The 23,644-nt window shown below is 38.3% G+C and overlaps 1 protein-coding gene across 2 annotated transcripts in view; it reads left to right on the top strand.

Moving 5' to 3' along the window:
- The first annotated feature begins 535 nt into the window (after positions 1-535).
- LOC149554299 (peter Pan-like protein) overlaps positions 536-23,644 on the top strand; it is a 44,513-nt gene continuing 21,404 nt past the window's right edge. The window contains exons 1-4 of one of the 2 annotated variants that reach the window (XM_089789505.1): positions 536-627; positions 738-895; positions 22,325-22,460; positions 22,586-22,750. In XM_089789505.1, the coding sequence (XP_089645631.1) occupies positions 22,443-22,460; positions 22,586-22,750 (183 nt within the window). In that variant the 5' untranslated portion in view covers positions 536-627; positions 738-895; positions 22,325-22,442. The remainder of the gene's footprint in view (positions 628-737; positions 896-22,324; positions 22,461-22,585; positions 22,751-23,644) is intronic. The other variant, XM_089789506.1, reaches the window with a different exon arrangement.

Here is a 23,644-nt window from a genome sequence, read left to right on the forward strand (position 1 = left end):
AGATTTTATCATGATTAGGAACATTTTATGGTTTGTGGACCAAGAACAATCAATCTTGAACGTGGTCTACATTATAGTTTTTAAGTTCAAGTGATTATAATTTAAAAAAGAGAGTAAACTATACATGATTTTTGATAACAGACTATCAAATAAAGAACAAACTTTTAGACTTGGACCTAGAATATATATGAAACATAAAGAAAACATTTGATGAACAATTGTGAAACAACTAAGAAATCCAAAAACATCTTCATGTTTAGCATTCAATATTCTACATGTAGCCATCCATTAGATTCATCTATAGTCTCACATGTTTTTCTTCTGTATAAATAAATGATTAAAAATATTCAATTTTAATTTTCTTTTTAACAATTTTTTTTTTTATAATATGAATGAAGGGACTAACATTTCACAAATCAGAAGGTTATGATCGTCTCGTGTATGCATATTGCACACTCAAAACATTAAAATCTATAATAAAATAGCAAACATTGGAGAGAAACTAATAAACCCTAAGAATGACCTTTTATTACTGGCAGGCTACTTTTTCGTATCAGCTTCTCGCGTTCGGGAACAAACAACTCTCACGCAGTTAAAACGTTCGTCGCCTGAGCCCGAAAACAAATTGTAACTAGCACTTAATATTTTCGTTTAAAGACTGCATAAATCTTGTGTCGAGCTCAACCTAGCACTAGCGCTAACATCTTTAAGCTCCTCTTTTTGTTTAATGTGAATAGACTGAAGCAGCAGCCGTAGGGAGATTGGTTCATGTTCGTCTCGTTTAAAAGAAAAATTCTGCATTGGTAGGGTTTTGCATCATTTTTTCTGCAAGCTCTATCTTTTTCTTTCTTGTCGGCATCGTTGACAGCTCGCCAGAGTCTGTGCAGAATCTGAGGTAAGGGACTTGCTATGGTTTTCAGTGAATGCTGCTTAATTTTGCAATCTCTGTTTTGGTTAATTTCATCCTAAAACAATGCTATTGTTATCTTGTAAATGAAAATAGTGTTTCGGTGATTCTATGTATGGCTGTTTTCATATACGATATTACCGTAATACCTAGTGTTAGATCCTATTTATGAATGGGAAATGAAATTTATATTTATTTGGTAGTTTCAAATTATTTTGTTTTCATTGTTCTTGAGGAATTTTCCCAACAGAATTATTTACTAGTGTATCGATACCAGCTTTTTCTGATGGTGTATATGCAATGGTTGCCACTGCTATGTTAAGAGTAACAGGTAGGCGTTCAATTATTTACGAGTTCGTTACTTTCTGTAAAGATCTCAAAACAAAAACAGGGGTTTGGATGATCATGCTGTAGGAGTATAATTTAGCAGGTTTCATTATCATTCATCCTCTTGGGTACTGACTGAAGACGATCTCCTTTTTTGGCTTATTTCCGACAAGGATTGCTCCCTTACATTTTATTCTCATCCATTAGCCTGGAGGAAAAGTGGAGTATCTCACCCTGATGCCGCATTCTCTAGGATGGACCTCTTTTTCTCTCTAGTTGATGGAATGCCTTCACAACATGCTTAAGCTTTTGTTGCCATGCCCCTTCTTCTTCTTCATCCTTTTCTTCCATTTTGCTTCCGTCAGTGGTGTAAGGCAGCAATGAAAAGTGCAATGAAGAGAAGAAGAGGCCAAAAGTATATGGCATCAATAGTTCTCAAAGAATGCCTCACTAATATGTAGGACCACGAAAATGGATTTTTTTAAAGAAATAGGTGCAATGCTTGATAAAATGGTCAAAAAAAGGTTGCTTAACGACCTGCCACATAATTGGCAGGTGTAAAGCCAATCTCATAATTTCTTCCAGCATTCTAACTGTAGCTAGAAATTACCCTGTCCCAATCTCTTACTTTTGTCAGGCTATGTGTCAGCTCAAGTTTAGATATTAGAATCGAAACAGATAAAATAAAAAAATTATAGACTCCCCGAGATCACTATTATCATCTCCACGGTGCTTGAATGAATGCACATATTCTCACTTCTATTGACAGTCTAGACAGAATGATAATCAATACACTAGGGATATTGATGAGATTTAGGGATGAACATTAAGCTAGCAATACAGGCATAGGCGACAATGAATGTCATTTGAATGCACCATGTAGTTTACAAAGGCCACCTAATCCCTTGTGAAATTATCATGTCAGCATGCGTAGTAGTATTTGTTTGATCTAACAGTCTAGAGGTACATACAGTTGTCAAAGCCAAGTTATAGACTATTATAATAGTCATAAAGATGTCATGAATCACCAAGAGGGCTGCTATCATACGTAGTTACTCATGGCAGATTTTTATCACTCAATTCAAGCTCTACACTACTCTTAACTTCCTAAAGCTGTCATGCAGGCATAAAGGACAAGCTATAAAAGGTTGTTATGGACAATCCTTCATCTCCGCACTGTGATAATGATTGTCATTGACACATTAGACTCTTATGATTGTCATCCACAATATTCAACTGATGAAATTCAAAACCCAAAGACTGTCATGAAGGCTCAATAGAGTGTTACCCGAGGGGCACAACCATATTTGCATGGTTGCTGTTATAGCTATCAAACACAAGTCATTGCATGGATGTTACACCAGCATTATACCTAAAGAGTTGTACTACTGGTAATATATTGTCAAAGAGAGCAACAAATAATGTTATTTCATCTATACTATGAAATAACTGTCAACAAACCATGCTAGCAACGGAAACAATCATGCATCCATAGGACAATTTGTTAATGTTTTTGGTAGCCGCAGGAGATACCATTTCTACCTGTGGTGGTTCTTCTATGTTGATGTTGAACCTATTCGCATCTGCTGGGAAGTATTGAGACTCTTTTGTGCATCTGAAGAATCATGTTGTGACTGTTTGAGTCAGTCTAGACTATGAAGCTTCACTGTCTAGTAACTGATGTGTCTTCCTCTTTGATCAAACTGTTTTGAGTTCGCAGCAATGAGTTAATATGTAGCATCATTGTCTCCAGCTCACGGAGCGGCTGTACATGACAGTTGGCAGCATAGTGGCCAGCGATTGCTTATAATGATTGAAGATGAGTCGGCTTCTATTCTCAACTGTCACCGTTTTAGTTAATCATGATGGGAGAGCATGTGTTGGTGATTCATATTCGATTCAAATTCCCTTATTTGGAAAAAACACTCAGTCTGAGTTCGTTTTGGCCCCGACAATTGTTATATATTCGGGGTGTATTGCATATGGCAGGGTAATGATTGAATGGTATTCGTATTAGACATTCCTGTGTTTGTCTTTAAGGATTTCTGCAGACAGTATAGTATTTTGCATGATGTGTGATATTATATGAGCTGATCATTTGTCTTTGCATCGGTGATTTTAAGTGTACTGTAGATGTCAAGCAGATTGTTTTTCTTAAGACATTCTAGTGATGAATGATAGAGTTATCGATCTTTGTGAACGATTCATCTTCAGATTAAGCTTGAGTGCTTTGTATCCAGTTTTTTGTATTCAGTGAAATATTGGTTCTTGGTGTGGCTGGTTTTTCATCCTCTAGGGGAGTATTTTCCCACGATAAAATTATTTTTATTGCTGTTTATTAGATTATCGTTATTTCTAGTAATAAAATTAACACAACTATGGGAAGTCGGGTAAAAGATTTGTCTTTCACAATAGATTATCTCCTTAACCTAAATTGCCCCTTGAAGATAAATTGGACTGTGACAAATACTAAGGAATGGTTATATTAGTCATAAGAGTGACGGAGACAATTGGATAAAAAGCTAACTGTAAGAATGTCACCTGTTAAGGAAGCTTCAACTCATGTTGCACAGGGGACTGTTTCAAACCCAACAGGACAATCATTACATGAGGTGCCAGGATCACTTAACCAAGAGAATAGGTTGTCACATCATGAGGTAGACTTTCCCAAATCGGGCAATACTGGGTTTGCCAGGAATTGGCAGAGATTTTACCAATTCAATCATTAGTTTCTGATATAGTAAGGCCCTACATTCAAGGGAATGCCATGGGCTATATGGGACAGTCGTGAACTAAAGAAACCCACAATAGCGCCATACCATTAACAATAAAGATAGACATCAAATGCAGTCTGAAAGATACCAACTCAGGTTGCAACTATACTTGAAATTGAATGTTTTACTCTGAACGTTTAAAAAATATAGATTGCAAACAGTAGCTCAGGCATATAGACTATTACATGTTTAACATAGAATAGTATCCACGTTGACAATTTTAACCTCAAATAGGAACATTAATGAGTTTAGTTGTATCTGAATGGATAACCCATTCCAAAAGCCTTAGATGTACAACTTATTGCTATTCAAATCTTTATAGGAACCTGATTGATTGCGCCTTGGTTAACCACAGCGCCACACTAGTTAAAGGTTTGATGACAATGCCAATTGGATAGAGCCTTGGAATGGCATATTTGTCCTCAGACCACACTACTCATTACACAGAATGACCTGGTTCACATAATGCTGTTGCTGTCTTTACTAACCTCACGCAGAAATGGATCAATAGTCACTTCTAATACTTATGCTTTCCTGTGTTGATTGACAAAACTAAAGAGAATATCAATATCACTGCTGCAGGAGTAGGTATTCATTATATTGTGTCAGATCCTCGTCCTAGAATCAATGTGAATCCTCTAGCTACTGGTCAGCGCAATTCTCCTTCAATTGCCATCTGATTTGATGCTTCTGATATCTCTTCCAAATTTGTATGTTGCACTACGTCTTGTGAATAGAGTTATTTTTAGTAAAGATTAGAGCATCTACTGCAATCAGTGTTTATACATGCAATGGCATTACGATAATAGATAAGCATCTATTATTAGTTAATGGTAATCTATTTGTAATCTATTGTAAATATTAGAATGTTTCTAATATTTGGTTGGCTGTAGTTATTTGTTAGCTTTCTTTAGCTTTCTTTTAGCTAGAATAGGATATTTCTAATCTTTACAAGCGTTTCCTAAGGAAACATCACTTTATTCTTTTGTATATATAGACCTCTCGGTCTCTGTTAATAACAAGCAAATATTTTACCAATTACATCATAATATGGTATCAGAGCCTATTCTTTGAATTTTTTCAAAAAATATTATAATTTCATGTTCAAAATTATCAGAGCAATATTTTTCGAAATTATTTTCTGTGATATTTGCTTCTTACGACCAATTTTCTACAACTGGCATTTGTTTTTCTACAAATTTCTGCCATTTTTGTGGCTTTTTTGCAGCAGGGCCGTTTTTGCTCAAAACACTAATTTTTTGTAGAGGATCAATTTTTTTTACAGATTCTTGGTGGGTTTTTCAAGATCTCAAGTGGGTTGTCTGTTGCGGATCCGAAAATCGACAACATACTCTTTCTTGATTTTTTGAGCCCTCTTCTTGGTCACCCTTCAAATTTTTCAAGTCTTTTAGTTTTTTGCCTCAAAGAACGTGCCTTCACAAATTTTCAAGCTTTTTCATTGAAAAATGTGCTATGGCATCATTGACTAATATTCTGCGCTAGAGCAATTCAAAATTCAAAATCCATAGAATAATATCTCCCATGCACTTTAGTAAGATTCAACCCTAAGGCTTTAGCTACGAAATATGGCATAACATTATCTGATGCACCTGAATCTATTATGCAATTGCTGAGTTTACATCCATTAATATACAATGAGATATAAAAAGGTTTAGGTTTCTGTCTAGGGGAGGTTGCTAAAACAGTAGAATCTTCTTGATTAAACAAGCCAGATGTTAAGGTTTCATCTTCGATTTCAATAGTCACATTATGATTCAAGTCTGAGGTACCTCCTTTATATTTATCCACTAATCTCTTTAGTTCAGAAGGATGTGACTTTAAATAATCAATAGTGGAAATTTGAACCTTTGACTCTTCACAAAATTGAATGAAATCAAAAGATGTATTGTCCTTACCTATTTGTGAAGTGGATGTTCCTTGATCAGTATGTATCTTACTCGTAGAAGGACCAGAGTCATCTCTGTGAGTATGACTAGAGGTTTGATTCTTCATTCTTTGTCCACGGGTAAGTACTTTGTATGAGGTTCCATCAATAGTAGCGTAACATTCACCCTTTGATTCAGAATTCGATTCATATTCTAAAAATAAATTTCCAGAGTCGCCATTTGAACAAGAATCAGGTTCTGAACACGGAGCTGCAATATTTAATTCATTAGTAGATAGCAATTGCATCATACAGACAGTCTCCGGACAATTCTCACTGTCATGATCTGTGGTTAAATGGAAGATGCACATATTTCCCTTTTTCGGTGCTGCTTCTATTTGCAACCTAGGTTGTGAACCCATAAGCTGCGGAAATCTACTTTCATTGTTTCTTCCTGGTGAGTTTTGGTAATTCCGTTGATAAGAATTATTGAATCCGGGTAATTGCTTTTTCATCGCTACTAGCTCATTAGACAGCTTCTGAATCATCTCTTCTGATGATGTAGTACTACTGGAACTCCCTTTAATTTGAAGTTCTCGTTTCCATTTTCCCGCAGAAATTAGGTCATCTTCACATTTAATAGCTTTCTTCTGTGCGTCAACTAGATCAGTAGGGCGTGCTCTTCTCAGATCATAATTATGTCTGGAGGCATAGCACTAATAAAGAAAGTTTTTAAATTGCCGGGTGTGGGTCTATCAGCAGTAGGAATTCTGCTATTAATTTTATTGAAGTTGGCAATGAAATCCCTCATGCTCATAGTTGGTTGCTTCTTAATTGAAGTCAACTGTGTTAGCAAGGCATGTTCATCTTCCGCAGTCTTGAATCTGGCTTCAAATTCAGTCCTCATCGTGTCCCAATCTGTTATTGAACCATCAGCTAAATGATAAAACCAGTCTGCTGCATTATTTGTAAGGGTCTCTACAAACAATCTTACAACGATATCTTCATGTCCCACCCCTAATATATGAGTAGCCGCAAAGAAGGCTTTAATGTGCTCATCTGTAGTAACCTTCCCATCCCCTGAGAATTTAGGGAAATTCTTCTTTGAACCAGCTGGGAGTGGATGATAGGCATTTAGTGCTAATGGCCCTGTTGCTGCAGCCCATGGAGCAGCCATGATTGTCCTAGCAGTATATGGCGGAAAATTAACAACTGGAGGCGTTGTAACTCCGTGAAGTGCTAACACCTGACAAGTGGAATGCGAAGTGCTGGCGTCTTGGCTTCTAACAGGAGAAGGGGTTCTACTCCGACTTTTACCTTCACCTTTCCGCTTTGGAACTTCTAAGATAGGAAAACCGAGCTCTGTTAATTTTTCAAAAGTGGAATCTTGCCCACCCTGTTTCTTGGTACTTTTGAGGAACCTAAATTGTTCCAGGATGCTAGGTCTGATTTAACTCTAAGCTTACTGTCTTAATTGTCTTTTCGCTCTCCGAATATCTCTTCTTTGAACAACTCTTTCAAAAGCTTCAGCTCTTCTTTCTTCTTCCTCTAATATCTGGCTAGCATTTCGGTAATGTTTAGTGTTCCTTCTGTGCCTCCAAACAAATGTGTTAAGGGATGAAATTATATCCTCTTGGTCGTCTTGAAAACCAAGGTTAGGTTGGAGCACTGGGATTATGTTTTCACGAGGCAGTACCATTTTTCCTCATGACATAGGCTTTTTGATCAAGCGACTGTTCGTTTCCCCAGCAGAGTCGCAAAAAATTTGTTGGTAAACAGATTTGTTCTTTTTATCTTTCGTGAAATTATGACTCTTAATGCCCAGATTATGAACAATATCTATTCACAACAGTTGAAAAGCCATTTTATGGTTACCGGCTTTTCTCTGAATTGGTAGGTATAGCTCCCTATATGAATGGTATTCAAAGAATTCTGTTTGTTCCTCCTATCTAATTTGGGGTATGTTCTTGACCCGAGAACAGCAAAGGTATAACCAAGTTAGACTTAGACAAGACCTAACTCAGGCAAGTTTGAGTTCTAAGCATCTAATTATTTTTGTGTATTCACAATCTTATGAATTCACAAAACCTTCAGATATCTAACTACGAAAACTTGAAGCTAAACTACTGCTATTAATTAATTATACTAAAGTTTCCTCTTTGAATGAACAATAACAATGCTTATTACATTCACTCACTGTATTATGAACAAGAGAAGTAAAACTCTGTTTATCCCTCGTTCCAATTCCAAACATCTGAGGAAAACACTAATTTCAACAATTCTACAGAACAGAAAATAATTGATATTAAGTACTCTCAATTGTCTCTGCAACAAAAAGCATCTCACATCAAAAATTTGCCGACCTTTGATTAATCATTAAATTTCATACATATAGGTTTTGAGAGATGACCGTTACAATGGGAATTTCAATCGGTTCATCTTTTGAAAATGACAAATGGCTAGATGCCAGTTTGTCAGATTTCAAAATTTACAAAAATTTGCAACATTTATATCAAAAAACAGAAAAGGAGTATTTTATAAGTCATTTACACTTCTTTCCCTTTTCAGTTTTTGCCCTATATGTTCTGGCAACCACTATAATTGGGATCATCTCCTCGTGACTAGGCACATGTACATTGGTGAATCTTAAGAGCCACTTTGAATGCTCCCGAGCTAACTCCTTTACTGCACCCAGCTGACTTGTCAACTCTCCAGCTGCCACATGTACGCATCCACCGAGTGTTTGCAACTCTACCACTCTGTTTTGACTGCTTGAAGTCATCCCAGATAGATTATTCAAGTATGTGGAGAAGTTATTCTTCATTACCTCTATCCCAATGAGAGCCTTTCCTTGCCCACTGCTTTGTGGATCTGTGTGTAACCCTTGCATGAGCTCAAATGCTCTGTCTTGGATCTTCTTCACCTTTTCCTTTGTTTCTTTGAGTCCTTCCTCTGCCTCTTGAATCATTTCCTGCTTGAATTGCATGTTCTGAAGCCATTCGAACAGAGGCTCAGTCCCCTTCTTCAAAATATTTGCTTCGATTGCCTCTTTTGCCTTCATTTGAATGACCATATTTAGGAGAGAAACACATTCATCACACCTTGCCTTTTTTGCAGCCAAAGTGTTGTGATTAGAAGTAATATTATCCTTCTCAATTTCTAACCGAAGGATAACATTTCCAATTTGATCAATCAGAACAGCTTCATCTGTATTGAGCTTCTCAATCCATTCTTTTCCGATTTGGCCAAAATGTCTATCCTTTTGGAGTTGTGAGATGAAAGCTTGCACTTCTTCTGCAGTAGGGTTCTCAATAGCAGGCACACCAATAATGGTTGCCAATGGAACAACTAGTTGCCTGATGAATCTTTTCAATTCCTCAATCTTTGCTTTCATTCTGATTTTTGACAGTTTGAGGTCCTCTAATTGTTCCTCTATCACCTCGTTACTTGATCTCCATAGGCCCACTTTTGTATAATGCCTAGCTTCCCCGAGATCAATTGAATGCAGAGTGAAGTCTTCTGGCGTCATATCTTCAATTCGCCCTGCCTTGTTTGGTTTCGCTACCTCCAGAGTTAAGTGTCCTGTTTTTGGATCTTGTCCCAGAATTGACAAGGTCTTCTACTTTTTAGCTTTCACCATGGCAGATCCTGAGCGAACCACTTGGGATACAACATCTTTTGAAGGAACACCTTCATCTTTCCTTTTTCTCTTCTTTTCCAAAGTATCCTCGAGCCAAGATTCTGTACTAATCACTTTGGAGGCTGTTCCAAGTGATTCAATGCTGAACATCTTCTTCTTCATTGGAGTCGTTGTTGCTGTAGTTGCAGAAAAGGGGGGCTTTGGATTTCGAGAAAGAAGTCGAGATGAACCTGGAGCTTTCTCTTCTTTTTGGGCTTTCTTTGCAACTTCATCGGAATCAGTGGATTCGCTACTACTACTTTTATCATCTCCGATCTCTACTATTTGAATAGGAGAACTAGTGGGCTTTAGAAGAGGAGCACTTACGGATGGTGTAGGGCTATGATGAGGGGATAAGACAGGGGCGACATGAGGAGATGGAGTTGGAGAAGCTTGAGGAGATAGGGGTAAAGTGGCGTGTGGAGGTGAGACTGGAGCAGGGGATCCATCTTTTTGCTCTTATGTTCCCTTCTCAGCTCCAACTTGAGCTCCAATGACTGGTAGTCATCCACCTTGATATGTTGGGGCTATTGGAACATGCTTCTCCGGGGGCTGGTTAACTCCTCCCGCAGATTGGGTTGGTCTTTGAGCCGCTGGTAGTAGCACTGGGAGTGGCACTTTGAGATGAAGTAGGAGTAGCTGCAGCTGGAGAAGCCTGAGTAGCTTTGCTCTTGCTTCGGCCTTTCTTAGCTGTCCATTCAACCCACTTCCCAGTTCTTTTGATAATTCTTGCCATCATGACATCGAAATTTTCTTCTATGTCAACATATGGTTCAGAGCTAACGGGAGTATTCTTCAATTTTGTCAAATATGTATTACTGTACATATTTTGACCGTCATCCTCCAACCCTTCCGCATCTAAATTTATTCCATATGTCTTTATCTGATCAATTGTAAATCTGGCAAAGGCGCGATCTCGGCTCTCCAGCTCATCCTTACAATCTGTCCAATAATCCTCCATGGTTGTTACATGTTTGATCACGCTTCCAATCTGGAGCACATCTCTGGCATATCCATTAGGATCAAACAGGGGCCTTACTGCTTCATACTCTTCCAATTTATATTTACTCTCAAATGCTTTGAGTATATTCTTTGCATCTGATTTGGTTTTGCAACTGTATGCTCCAACTTTTATAGGGAATTCATACCCTTTCTTCTTCAGGTTGGCGCTCAACACGTTCACTTGTACTGCTTGCCTCACAATCTCCACGAGCACGATCATATCATCTGGGTACCTGGGCAGCTTCAGTGGGAATCCGTCGAACGTTGCAAGATGCAAATAAGAAAAAGATGAGAATTGGATGAAGTAACTGCCAAATTGGCTGATGATCGCCATCGCTTCTGGACTGAATCTCCGTTTCGGGCGCACCTGTAGTTCCCTGCAAATCCTCATGGTAAATGCATCATTTACTCGGATGTATTCTGCATAACTATTTTGTAATTGCAAGCAGATAAAACTCATAAATTTTTACATTATCAGGGAAATCCTCAATTCTAGGGAGTCCCAACCACAATTGAAGAGAAGCCAACATGTATATCAAGAATGAGGACATATAATTTTTTTTATAAAACTTAGCTGCACTGAGAGCCCTAGAAAGCTGTTCACTGACCTCATGCGCCTAGTCAATATACTGTGTGTCTGAGCAAATAACTTGCACCAAAAAGAAGTATTGCTCTACAAAATTAAAAGCTTCTACCTCACCTTTGAGTCGATGCAACAGAACCAAAATATCAACAATTTCTGGTTTGAGGTCCGTGCCGAAGAGAGTTTTAGGGACTTTACTCTTAGCTCCCCTTGGCTTTTGAAACCAAGACTGCATGATCTCTTTCCTCCAAACCATCTTTTTCAACGAGTACTCGGACATGGCTCCACTCATTGTCAAATCAGAGAACTCCTCCCGTTTTGGAATCCGCAAACAATTCACCACTGATTGTCGATCGATTGAAATCAACACTGTCTGATCAGGCAATGGAATCTGCCTTGTATCCGGGTTGTAATGATTGATGCATTCTAAAATCAACTCTGGGGCTTGTACTGCTACAGGGAACCTAGCTGCTTCTACTAATCCGCTTCCCCAAAGTTTCTCTGTTATGGGGTGGATTGGCTCTGCTCTCAATCTCCTTTGAAAATCATGCATATCATAGAAACGAAGTGAAGTATCCGTGAAAGTCGACCACTTCGACCTAATTCCACCCAATCCATCGAAACTTGCGAATCTTGTTGCCATTTTATTTGATGTATTATAGCAAAAGCTCAAATAGTTACAGCTGACACAAGATGCAAATTCTGTATTTGAAAAATACTTGAAAACACTATCCAATGCAACAGTATAACAGTAAGACGGTAGTTTGAAAGTCTGTTACTTCACTCTTTATAGAATAAACCCAGATTTGCCCGTTGAATTTCATAAATTGCGCCACATGAGTGGAATTAAGGGTAAATTCGTTGGATTGGTGAATATAAAGGTTATAACGGATTTATCTTTGTCTTTTCACTGTTTCCATTGGCTTCAATGGTAACTTTCATTAATTACTGGTTTACTTTCCGTTTCACCTATCTTTCGAAAAAACAAGAACGGAGTACTTCCTAGGGCAAAATCCGCTTACCTCAATTCTGCTTGCAAACACCCCATCAATTCACTGATCTGCTTCTATTTCTTTGCCCAAAACAATCTGCAATCAATTCACGTGCTTACCATGCTCGCAGGAATGATTTTTCTTCAAACGCAGAAAACGGCCCTCGAGGGTAGAAAACCCGCAGTGGAGAAGCAGATTTCTGATTTTCCCCTTTAGCTTTTACCTTTCAACCCTAAGTACTTTAATAAAAACTTTCGGGAAATATAAAAGAGGCTTTGCGGGCGAAAGATGGGGTCCACTTAGTAACTCTATTTTTCCATTTGGGCCTTTGCGAAAATTTTAACTTTTGGTTCGAAATCCGCCAGAGGAGAAGCTACTTCTGAATTTTCCGCCAATGCTTATCCCGCTCATCTTAATGAGCTCTGAGTAATTTTCGCTATGCAAACTCGATGATATTTGAATGATCTAACCATTATGCGACTTACATACCCTTGTTTCAGTCTACCAGTAGCAGCTATGGATCTCTGCGGAGTTTTACCTTCTAGGTGCAAAAACCCGCAATGGAGAAGAAGAAACTTGCTTTTCCGCCAATACTCATTGTTTTACTTCCTCCGCCTTATTCACTTTATTTTAAGCCTCCGAAAAATGCAAAATTGACTTCGAAAGTGAGGGGTGGGGCCCATTGGCTTTCTCAATTCCTTTACATATACCTTTTCGGAAAATTGATTACTGACTTCGAAGTCTGCCACAAAGAAGCTCTTTTCTGGTTTTCCGTCGATGCTTATCTTGATCGTTTTCCAAACTTTAAAATGGTTCTCGCTGTGAGATCATGATATCACTTGAACGACCTTTTCTTAACATGATTCACTTTTCTTCAAGGAAGCTTATAAATAGCATTTGGCAGTCTTTGCGGAAATTTGCCTTCGGGGTGCGAAAACTCGCTGAGATAAACTTGGAGCTTGATTTTCCGCCGATTCAATTTTCTTTAACTCCAGATCAAATGAGCTACATGGAAATCAAAAGATGTAGCACAAATCAGGAATCTCCATCGAGGATGGCTTTAAACTACCCCTAAGACTCATGACAACCAAGAAATACCCACCCGGGCTAAATGTGATATGGGAGAAGGGAAAAGATGAAAACCCGATGGAGACACTCAGCACCCTAAGAAGAAAGACCTAGTGACCTGACTTGACAGAACATGACATTAGTTTACTCTCCACTTTGCAAAAATTTGTATATGGTGGAAAAGTGGGGCAACAGGCAGTTTACACTTGGATCTTGCATAAAGTTGGAGAAGAGCTAGTGACTGTGGTTTAGAAACAAGGAGGTTGCTTGGTGGCTTGCGAGCACAAGTTGAGATCTCAGAAGTTTCTACTAGAGTGTGGATTTGGACTAGCTTGGGCTTGGATTGGATCTTGAGGGATCTTGTAGAAATGTTAGTGGTGGTGTGGCCCTTCATCAAGTGGTATCAGAGCTGGAGTTCTTGAGTGTACAAGCAGATCGCAGAAGTGTGAGATAGTTTGTACCAGGACCTTGGTTGGGTGAAGTTTATCAGAGCGGGAGTTCCTGAGCGTGTAAACAGATCACCGAAGCTGAGGCACTTTGCACCAGGATCTTGGGAGGACATGCAGATTGATTGATGGATGCGGAGATGGAAGACTGAACTTGTTGAGGCATGATCGTAGAGAGCTTGTGGATTGCAGATCCGTTGTCCTAGACTTGTGATGTGGTTCCTGATTGTTCATGTGAGGTGGCAGGTTGCGATCTGACTTGCAAACGATTCAAGGTTGTCACAAGGAGCGTGGGAAGGATTTGTTGCAGAGGGTTTATGAAGATCTTGGGAGATGGCTCCAAGAGGATTGGACCCTAAGATGATTACGAAAATCCATGATATAGTGGAGAGGAATTTTTCTAAGATGTTTGCTTGGTCGGATGCTAGATTGGCTGATCAAGCTAAGAAGGTCAAGGTGGCAGAGGTTGGTTTTGCTGATCAGTTTGTGGAGCCTGATGTAGAACTTGCAGAGCAACTAGAGGTTGTTGCTGAAGATATTCATAACCTTGTTGATGTAGGGACTGAGGTTGGTTTTCATGATCAATTGGTTGAGTTTGACATGGAGACTGCAGAGCATTTGGTCGTGGATTATCTAGTTGATGTTGGTGGTGACTTGTATGTTGCAAAGCACTTGGTTGTGGATGATCCGGTTGTTGTTGGAGGTGAGTTATGTATTGCAGAGCATCTTGTTGTGAGCAATGATATTGCTAGTTTGGCATGTATTGATGGAGATCTACATGTTGGTGCTAATATGGAGTTTGTTGTTGCTGATGCGGGGTTTGTTGCTACTGGTGTGGATTCACTAGTTGCTGATGTTAATGAGGGTTTGTTGATGAAGTATTATGTTCAGTTTGTTCTTGGGAGTGAGCATGTTGATTGGATGGTTGAGATTCTGGTGTTTGACATATGGATGCAGATGTGGAAGATTTGCACGTTGTTTTTCTTGTCCCTGTTGAGGTGGAAACCTTTGGTGAAGATGAAGATGGTTGTAGATCTTTCTTTTTGGCGTCAAAGTGTGGGACACACTTTTCTATCTACCGGGGGAGTCTGATGCAGGAGCATCTTGCATGGGAAAATTTTAAAAAAATAAAAATAAAAAAATCTGGAGAAGAGAGAGTGACGAAAATAGAAGGAAAAAATAAAATAAAATAAAAAATAATAACGAAAAAAGGAGAAAAGATGAATTTCTATTTTCAAGGTGCAAAGGTGGCATAAATAGAGAAATAAGAAAAATAGTTGTCATTCCATTAATTGAAGCGTGTAGGTGGCATCTTAGAAGTTTGTGGAAAGTTCCTTAAATCACGCATTTAATATTTGTTGTGATCCATAAAGGAAATGTAATTTTCTAATTGGGCCGCATGGTGGTGCTTAGTTGTATTTAGGTGGAATTCTAGAAAGTTGTGATGTTGTAGAAGGTTGTGGATATTGTGTAGGTGGAATTCTAGAAGGTTGTGGATAAGTCATGCATTGGGTGGTAAGTGCCTATTTAAGCAAGGCATATGAGCATTTCTAATGAAGCTTTGGAAAGAAAAGCTTCAAGGTGTGAAAGCTCGAGAAGTAGAAGCCGGAAGGAAAGCTTTGGAAGGTAAAGCTTCAAGGTGGAAAGCTGGAAGGTGTGAAGGCTTCAAGGTGGAAAGTTGGAAGGTGTGAAGGTTTCAAGGTGTGAAAGAGAAGGAGGAAGTGAAGAGTGAGTTTTCCTGAGTTTGTAGACAGAACGCCAAATGTGAGGCAGTTTACAGTAGGATTGTGATGGAGTTGTGAGTGTGTAGACAGAGCGCCGAACGTGAGGTAGTTTACACTTGGATCTTGCATAAAGTTGGAGAAGAGCTAGTGACTGCGGTTTAGAAACAAGGAGGTTGCTTGGTGGCTTGCGAGCACAAGTTGAGATATCAGAAGTTTCTACTAGAGTGTGGATTTGGACTAGCTTGGTCTTGGATTGTATCTTGAGGGATCTTGTAGAAATGTTATTGGTGGTGTGGCCGTTCATCAAGTGGTATCAGAGCGTACCTTCATCACCAATCTAAGTAATCAGGTTCGGAGCCCAAAGCGAATAGTGCAGAGCACACTAAACAAATAGAATCTGCCTTTTACACCTTCATGGCTAAAAGACTTGCAGATCATGTGAAGTCATCTGCTTGGTACATTGATTTAGGTGCATCTTGTCATTTCACTCACCACAGAGATTGATTTATTGACAACAAGCCTTATTCAGATTTTGTTATTTTTGGTGGTGGAGAAGAGTACACCATTGTCGGTAAAGGCAACATTCAAATTCAGTCTGCTAGGAGGAATCTCATTTTCCTCGATGTGTACTATGTTCCAAGGATGGAACTAAATATACTCTTAGTCAGTTAGTTGCTGCGACATTCTCCACACTTGGATGTCACCTTCAGTTCACATTAGCGTACCATCATGGATAGGGCAACTCAGTCTATTGTTGCAGTAGGTCTTGAGGATCATGGTCTTTTCTAACTTACTGGCTGCTCAGCGATCTTCTGCTAGCCACTTTGGCATCAGTGATATGGGCACTTAAATGTGCATCATCTCTCTCAGCTTGCTTAGGAAGAGCTTGTCCTTGGTTTGCTAGAAATTCAAACTCAGCAGCTTGAAGTTTGTGATGCATGCTAGGCTGGGAAGCAACATCTCACACCTTTTCCCAATGGCGATTCATGGCAAGCTTCTCAAGTACTTCAGCTTGTTCATGCCAATATCTGCAGCCCTATGACCACTCCTATTCTCTTGGGTCTAGGTATCTTCTACTATTTGTTGATGATTTCAGTAGAAAAATGTGGGTACATTTTCTTAAAAAGAAATCAGATGCATTTCTTGTATTTCAGAAGTTTTTACCATTAATTTAAAAAGAGTTTGGGAAATCTATTATTACTCTTAGATTAGTCAATGGGGGGGGGGGGAATTTGTTCTAATGACTTCTCTAGCTTCTTGGATACTCATGGCATCAAACGCCAGTTAACTACACCCCACACACCACAACAAAACAGTGTAGTTGAACGTCAGAATAGAACAATCATCAAGATGGCTCAATCCATGCTCGAACACAAACATGTTCTTAAGAAATTTTGGGCAGAAGCAGTCAACATTACAATTTATCTTTTGAATTGGTCACCCACAATGGTGGTCAAAGGTAAAACTTCGGAAGAGTCCTGGCCAGGTCGCAAGCCCAGAATCAATCACTTGAAGGTTTTTGTCTCCCTTGCTTTTGTTTGGATCCCTGATGTGTCACGCACCAAGTTGGATGCTAAGAGTCAGAAACTTATGCTTGTTGGATACAATAGTCTTCACAAAGCCTACTGCTTGATCAACACTGAGACATCTTGTCTCTTGTATAGTCGTGAAGTAGTCTTTGATGAGCAGCGATGCCCATTCATGCCTGTTTCTCCTATTCCTAGTCCAGTAGACCAGCCTATGAAGGCTCATGATTTGGGAGTTAGGCTTCCATTAGGTCCACCTAATGGGAGGGCTCCAGTAGCTCTTGCAGCTCCAGCTATACCAGTGATCCCTATACAAACATCTCCAGCTTCTCCGACATGATCACCTTGCTTTGTAGATGTTTCACCTGAGTTTGATCTAGATTCTTTGGATGAGCAACCTAATCACCAAGCATCTCCTGATACTAATGTTGGTCATTCTCCTTTCCGACCTAAGTGGTGGGTTAAGACACTTGCTGATCTTCGTGATGATGAGCTCATTGATGGGAGAACTACTCGAAAAAAAAGCAAATCTAAAGATTCTATTAACTTTACTCTCATGGCCAACATTCATAGTTTGTTTGAAACTCAAACATATTCTAAGGCTAAAGGAATTCTAGAGTGGAACAGGCCATGACATCTGAACACCAGAGCTTGCTGAAGAATAACACTTGGGTCCTTTTTTATATTCCACCGAGAAAGAAACCCATTGGCTGCAAATGGGTTTACAAAATCAAATACAAATCTGATGGTACTTTGGATAAGTACAAAGCTCATTTAGTTGCGAAGGACTTTTCTCATTGTCAAGGCATTAATTATGAGGAGATCTTTGCTCCTACTACAAAGATGAGCACAATCATATTAGTCCTAGCCATGACAACACTGTTTGGCTGGAAGATCTATCAGATGGACGTCAAGAGTGCTTTCCAGAATGGTGATCTCTACAAAGAGTGGAACAGGCCATGTCATCTGAACACCAGAGCCTGCTGAAGAATAACACCTGGGTCCTTTCTGATATTCCATTGAGGAAGAAACCCATTGGTTGCAAATAGGTTTACAAAATCAAATACAAATCTGATGGTGCTTTGGATAAGTACAAAGCTCGTTTAGTTGTGAAGGGCTTTTCTCATTGTCAAGGCATTGATTATGAGGAGACCTTTGCTCCTACTACAAAGATGAGCACAATTAGATTAGTCCTAGCCATGGCAGCACTGTTTCGCTGGAAGATCCATCAGATGGACGCCAAGAGTGCTTGTTGGATACAATAGTCTTCACAAAGCCTACCGCTTGATTGACACTAAGACATCTTGTCTCCTGTACAATCGTGAAGTAGTCTTTGATGAGCAACGATGCCCATTCATGCCTGTTTCTCCTGTTCCTAGTCCAGCAGACCAACCTATGAAGGCTCATGATTTGGGAGTTAGGCTTCCATTAGGCTCATGATAAGTACAAAGCTCGTTTAGTTGTGAAGGGCTTTTCTCATTGTCAGGGCATTGATTATGAGGAGACCTTTGCTCCTACTACAAAGATGAGCACAATCAGATTAGTCCTAGCCATGGCAACACCGTTTGGCTGGAAGATCCATCAGATGGACGTCAAGAGTGCTTTCTGGAATGGTGATCTTCACGAAGAGGTCTACATGACACAACCTCCTGGTTTCAAGGTTGTCGGTAAAGAACATCAAGTTCTTAGGTTAGTAAAAACTCTCCATGGTTTGAAGCAAGCTGCTAGGGCATGGTACATGAAAATTGATAAGTACCTCAGTGATCAAGGCTTCTAGAGGAGCTCTTCAGACTTAGATTTGTACATGAAGACTATTGACAATAACATCATCCTTCTGGTTATTTATGTGGATGATTTGATCATCACTGCCAGTTTGACATCTTTGATTCAGGAAATTAAGTAGAATTTATGCCAGTCTTTTGAAATGATTGACCTTGGGTTCATGCATTATTGCCTAGGTGTTGAGGTTTGGCAATAGTCTTTTGGTATATTCATCTCTTAGTCCAAATATGTGAGGGCTTTGTTAGACAAATTCCTAATGCAGGATTGTAAGCCTGCCTCTACACCCATGGAGAAATGTCTCAAGTTATTAGCCAAGTTTGATTCTCCTTTCGTTGATGATACTACATACAAGCAACTAGTAGGTAGCCTCATCTACCTCTCTGCTACTAGGCCTGATATCAACTTTGTAGTTAGCTATATCTCACGCTGTGTGAAAACTCCTAAAGTTGATTATTGGATGACAGCAATGCACGTGCTTCGTTATGTGAGGGCACTTTAGATTATGCACTTCTTTACTCTCGAAGTTCTAATCCTAGACTCTATGGTTTCACGGATTCAAATTGGGCAGGCTTTGGTGACGATAAAAAATCAACTTCTGGATATGTGTTCAGTTTGGGAACATGTGCCGTCACATGGACCAATAAGAAGCAACATGTAGTTTGTTTCTCTCTCCTCTACAGAGGCTGAATACAGAGGGACAATCAAAGCAGGTTGTGAAGCTATTTGGCTTTGTCAGATGCTTGGGGATATGCAGATGTCACTAGTAGGACCAACCACTTTGTTTGTTAATAATGAAGGCGTTATCAAGATAGCACGAAATGCAGTCTTCCATGAATGAACCAATCATATGGATATTCACTGTCACTACATGCGATAGCTGGTTGAAGACGGGACAATAGACTTGCAATATGTTCCTACCATAGATCAGACTGTAGACATTCTCACCAAGCCTCTTGATCTTGATAAGTTTGTCAAATTTAGAGGACAACTTGGTGTTGTGGATAAATTAACCATTAAGGGAGGGTATTACGATAATAGATAAGTGTCTATTATTAGTTAATGGTAATCTATTGTAAATATTAGAATGTTTCTAATATTTAGTTAGCTTTCTTTTAGCTAGAATAGAATATTTACGATCATTCTTTACGATCATTTACTTAGGAAACTTTGCTTTATTCTTTTGTATATATAGACCTCTAGGTCTTTGTTAATAACAAGTAAGTATTTTACAAATTACATCGTAATAAATGATTTAACAAGAAAGACTAAATGAAGGTGCTAGCAAGAGGCTATGTATCACCAGAAGAGGACACTTAGTTTTTTGTTTGAGTCTCTTTTTTGCACTTGTTTAATGCATAAGCAATATCAAACCTGTGATGCCTTTTGCCACCATCATCACACTTGTGAATATTAATTCCAACTAAATTGGCCACTAAAGATATTTCAAATAAGTGTCATAAGCAACAAGTCAGCCCCATATGCCAAGTTGACCAAGTAACCATTTAAACATATAATTTATTATTTACTATTTTTAAGGTTGACTGATAGCTAGAAATTGGGTTCATTCATAGTTATAAGTATCAAATGAAAGTTCGTGGGAGATCTAGACATAGTCGTGTATGGAAAACAAATACATAATAGATTATTTCGTATTAAATTGATTTATCACTTTCACATTAATTTTTTAACTTAAATATGTTAAATTTTTTAAGGTCATATAAACTAGAATCAGTTTAACAAATTCAATAATAAAATTTTCTGGTCTACATCAGTCTATAAGAACAACAAATAAAATAAGAAAAACAAAGTATTTCATGGTTTTCCTTTTTTGTAGATCAGTATTCATACATTTGAGAATTTGCCCAAGCCAGTTCTTATTTGGAAGCATGACATTTTTATGTGGCTTCCAACCAAATATTATAATTATATAATATCATAGTAACACGGAGACACAACCCCTCTCTTTTTGCGCCACGTCTCAGAGACGAGGATGCATCGGGGCTTGGGGATTCTGTCCCCCTATCCCCAGTAGTGCCACCAAATTCTGCCACCTTAGCGGAGGTTGGGAGATCGGAAACTTGGCAACCGCCTCGAATATTTGTTTGGAATCAAGGTCATTAATTGGTTTAGTGCCTATTTATCTTTCTTGAATTATCCTGCTCCTCCAGTTCCCGTTCCTGTGTCCTTTCAGCAAACTGTTGTAGCACATATTGTCTTCTTCGTTCTCTTTCTACTTCCACTCTTTCTTCCTCCACACGTACCAAGTTTCTTGCCAACAGTTGAGTGGTCTATCCAATTAGATCGTATATCATTGACGATACAAAAAGTTTGTTCCGTACCGTGCTCTCTAAAACCACTCTCTTGCGGGCATACTAGTCGACAGAGACTTCCTAGGCCGTCACCAAATTGCGTGTCAACTGATCTTCTTTGGTTATTTCCTCCTCTTCATCATCACTGTTTGTTACTTGTATATGTAGTAAGAAGGGTCTCCCCATTACTCCATCCTGCCTCGTTGACAACCTCTAGGTTTGGACTTAGGTAACGATACCAAAATGTGGAATGGTTATCAATGCACAATATACAAAACAATATAACATGGATTCAACAATATCATCAAAACATTCATTACCAGAATACCAATTGGTGCGGAAGTTTTATTACTTTATTGATTACCAAAAACATGAGTACGTCATTCATAATTCCAAGTTCTTACATAATGGTCGGTCAGTTGGGAGAATCAATGGATGCAACCCCCCGCTTCCTAACTACCTGACCCAGTAGGGCTTAACTAATGCTAAGTACAATATTACTTTATTACATACTACAATGTGTTCTTGTATAAGGTTCATTCTAGGAAAAAAAGCGGAACCATAATAGATTACTCTTGAAATTTATAAAATGATTGAAATTATTTATCTTAATTGAAGTAATTATAAGTGTTACCGATTATTTTAAAGCTCTTGGTCCATTGACCAAAGCCATGATAATTCCATACGCATTATTAAAGAGGACTTAATTCAAAGTACATCATTGACCTAAAATTTATTGACATGATTGTATTACTTCCTATGACATTTAGGAACTTTTTTCGTTATGGAATTAACTCAATAAAGATTTAGGGTTCATACAACTTTATGACAATGTGGTGAGGTGATTCTGTTTAAATCTCAAATAATTTGGAGATGCTATTTGATCATATGTGCTAAGTAAAACATAATTGATGAGCAAATAAAGGACCCATGTAAAGACAATTTTTTTCAAAAATGCGAGCTTATTTGACTGTTTTTTCTTAGCTTTGTTGGTTTTGTTCTGTGATGTTACTAAAAAAAATAATGGTGCTAATCTAAACAACTGTGGCTTGTCAAAAGAGTAAATACGAATTAACGTGTTTTATATTTTCTACATGTATGTATATTTTGAAGTTTTTTTGGGCAAGAAACTTTTGTACAGGTTGACATGACCCGGTATTTCATTTTACAATGACATCAAATGTTATTTTGTATTTTGTATCATTACAAGAGTCTAATTATCTTGTAGCTGCATATGCTTATTTTGGGTGTAAAAAAATATTATGGCTTGTGGAAAATCTTGTAAAATTAAAATCTGAAGATAATAATGGTTGTGTGTAGGGAGAAGAGGATGAAGGCATTTCCTTGAATTTCTTGAATTTCCCTAGACACATCTCTTGCACCTCCTATAGTTGCATTTGGTAGTCGGTAAAACTCTGATCTCATTGAAAGTCCTGCAATGGCACGCACTGGAAGGGTAATTTGGATCCTTTGACCATCTTTTCTCCTTCATATTAGAATTATCTTTCCTTTTGTTTGCTTTTCAGAATTGTTTTTTGGGCCAGCTTTGAATATTTAATGTTATATTTTTGGGGAGTATAGAAGAAGAAGCGTACGCATGCAATTAATCCAGAGTCACGGGAAAAAGAGAGCGAGAAGGTGCCAAAGAGCTTTGTGATATCAAGGGGCAAATTGCCGCCACTGCTAAAGCAGCTACAGATGGACATTCGGAAACTTATGCTTCCCCATACTGCTCTTAATTTGAAGGTTAGCATTTAATCCAACTTCAAACAAAAAAATTGACATGTTGCCATAAGCAGCATCTAGCTTGACCTCACTATCTATACTTTTTTTTGGTTGAACTAGGTAAAATATCTAATGTAAATGCAACTTAGATATTGAAATATAGGCAAGAAAATAGCTATTCAACTTTAGATCTTTATCATTTCCTTCAGTGTGTGAATGTAGACAAGAAAATATTAAAGAGTCAAACTTTTCTGTAGTGTCGAATATGTGAATATTTTTTGTTCAAATATTTAGAAATGAACTGCAAGCTGACTTTTTAGGAGATAAGATACACTTCAGTAGTAAAACATGTATATTTGATATTAGATTTAATGAGCAGAATTCTATCTTTTTGGAATTTTGTAAAAAATTAGGCAATTGGGAAAAATAGCCAAAGGAAAACATCCTTAAATGCACATTTCTTATTTGTATCTTTCTACATTTCTTTCCCAGGGGTATATAATAGATGGTTAAACTGTTGAAAAACATGGATAGCAGTTGCAGGATTGAATTAGTTCATGTGGCTGGAGGATATACGGGCTGAGTAATTAGGTCATCACAAATGGGGGCCTGGCTAGAGCCAATCCCTGCATGTTATTTTTTTTTTGTATTTTGCTGATATGACTAAAGGTATCTCTGGACACTGTTCTCCTTTGAAGGGCCATATGTGTGTGTGTGTGTGTGTGCATATGATACATGCATATACCTCGCCCGCCCCTGCCATATGCATATACATATATGTGAGTATGTTTGTCTATTTTGCCAAATCTGTTCTAGTCATGTTCATTTTTCTATAGTCCACACTTAAGAATGCCTAGTGAGATTTGAAGTTGTGCCTTGATTTAAAGGTTGTGTTAAGAATTTCCTTTTAAAACA

The sequence above is a fragment of the Cupressus sempervirens genome, chromosome 6 (assembly GCF_028749045.1).
Source record: "Cupressus sempervirens isolate cs-2001-9-10 chromosome 6, ASM2874904v1, whole genome shotgun sequence".
Classification (NCBI taxonomy): domain Eukaryota; kingdom Viridiplantae; phylum Streptophyta; class Pinopsida; order Cupressales; family Cupressaceae; genus Cupressus; species Cupressus sempervirens.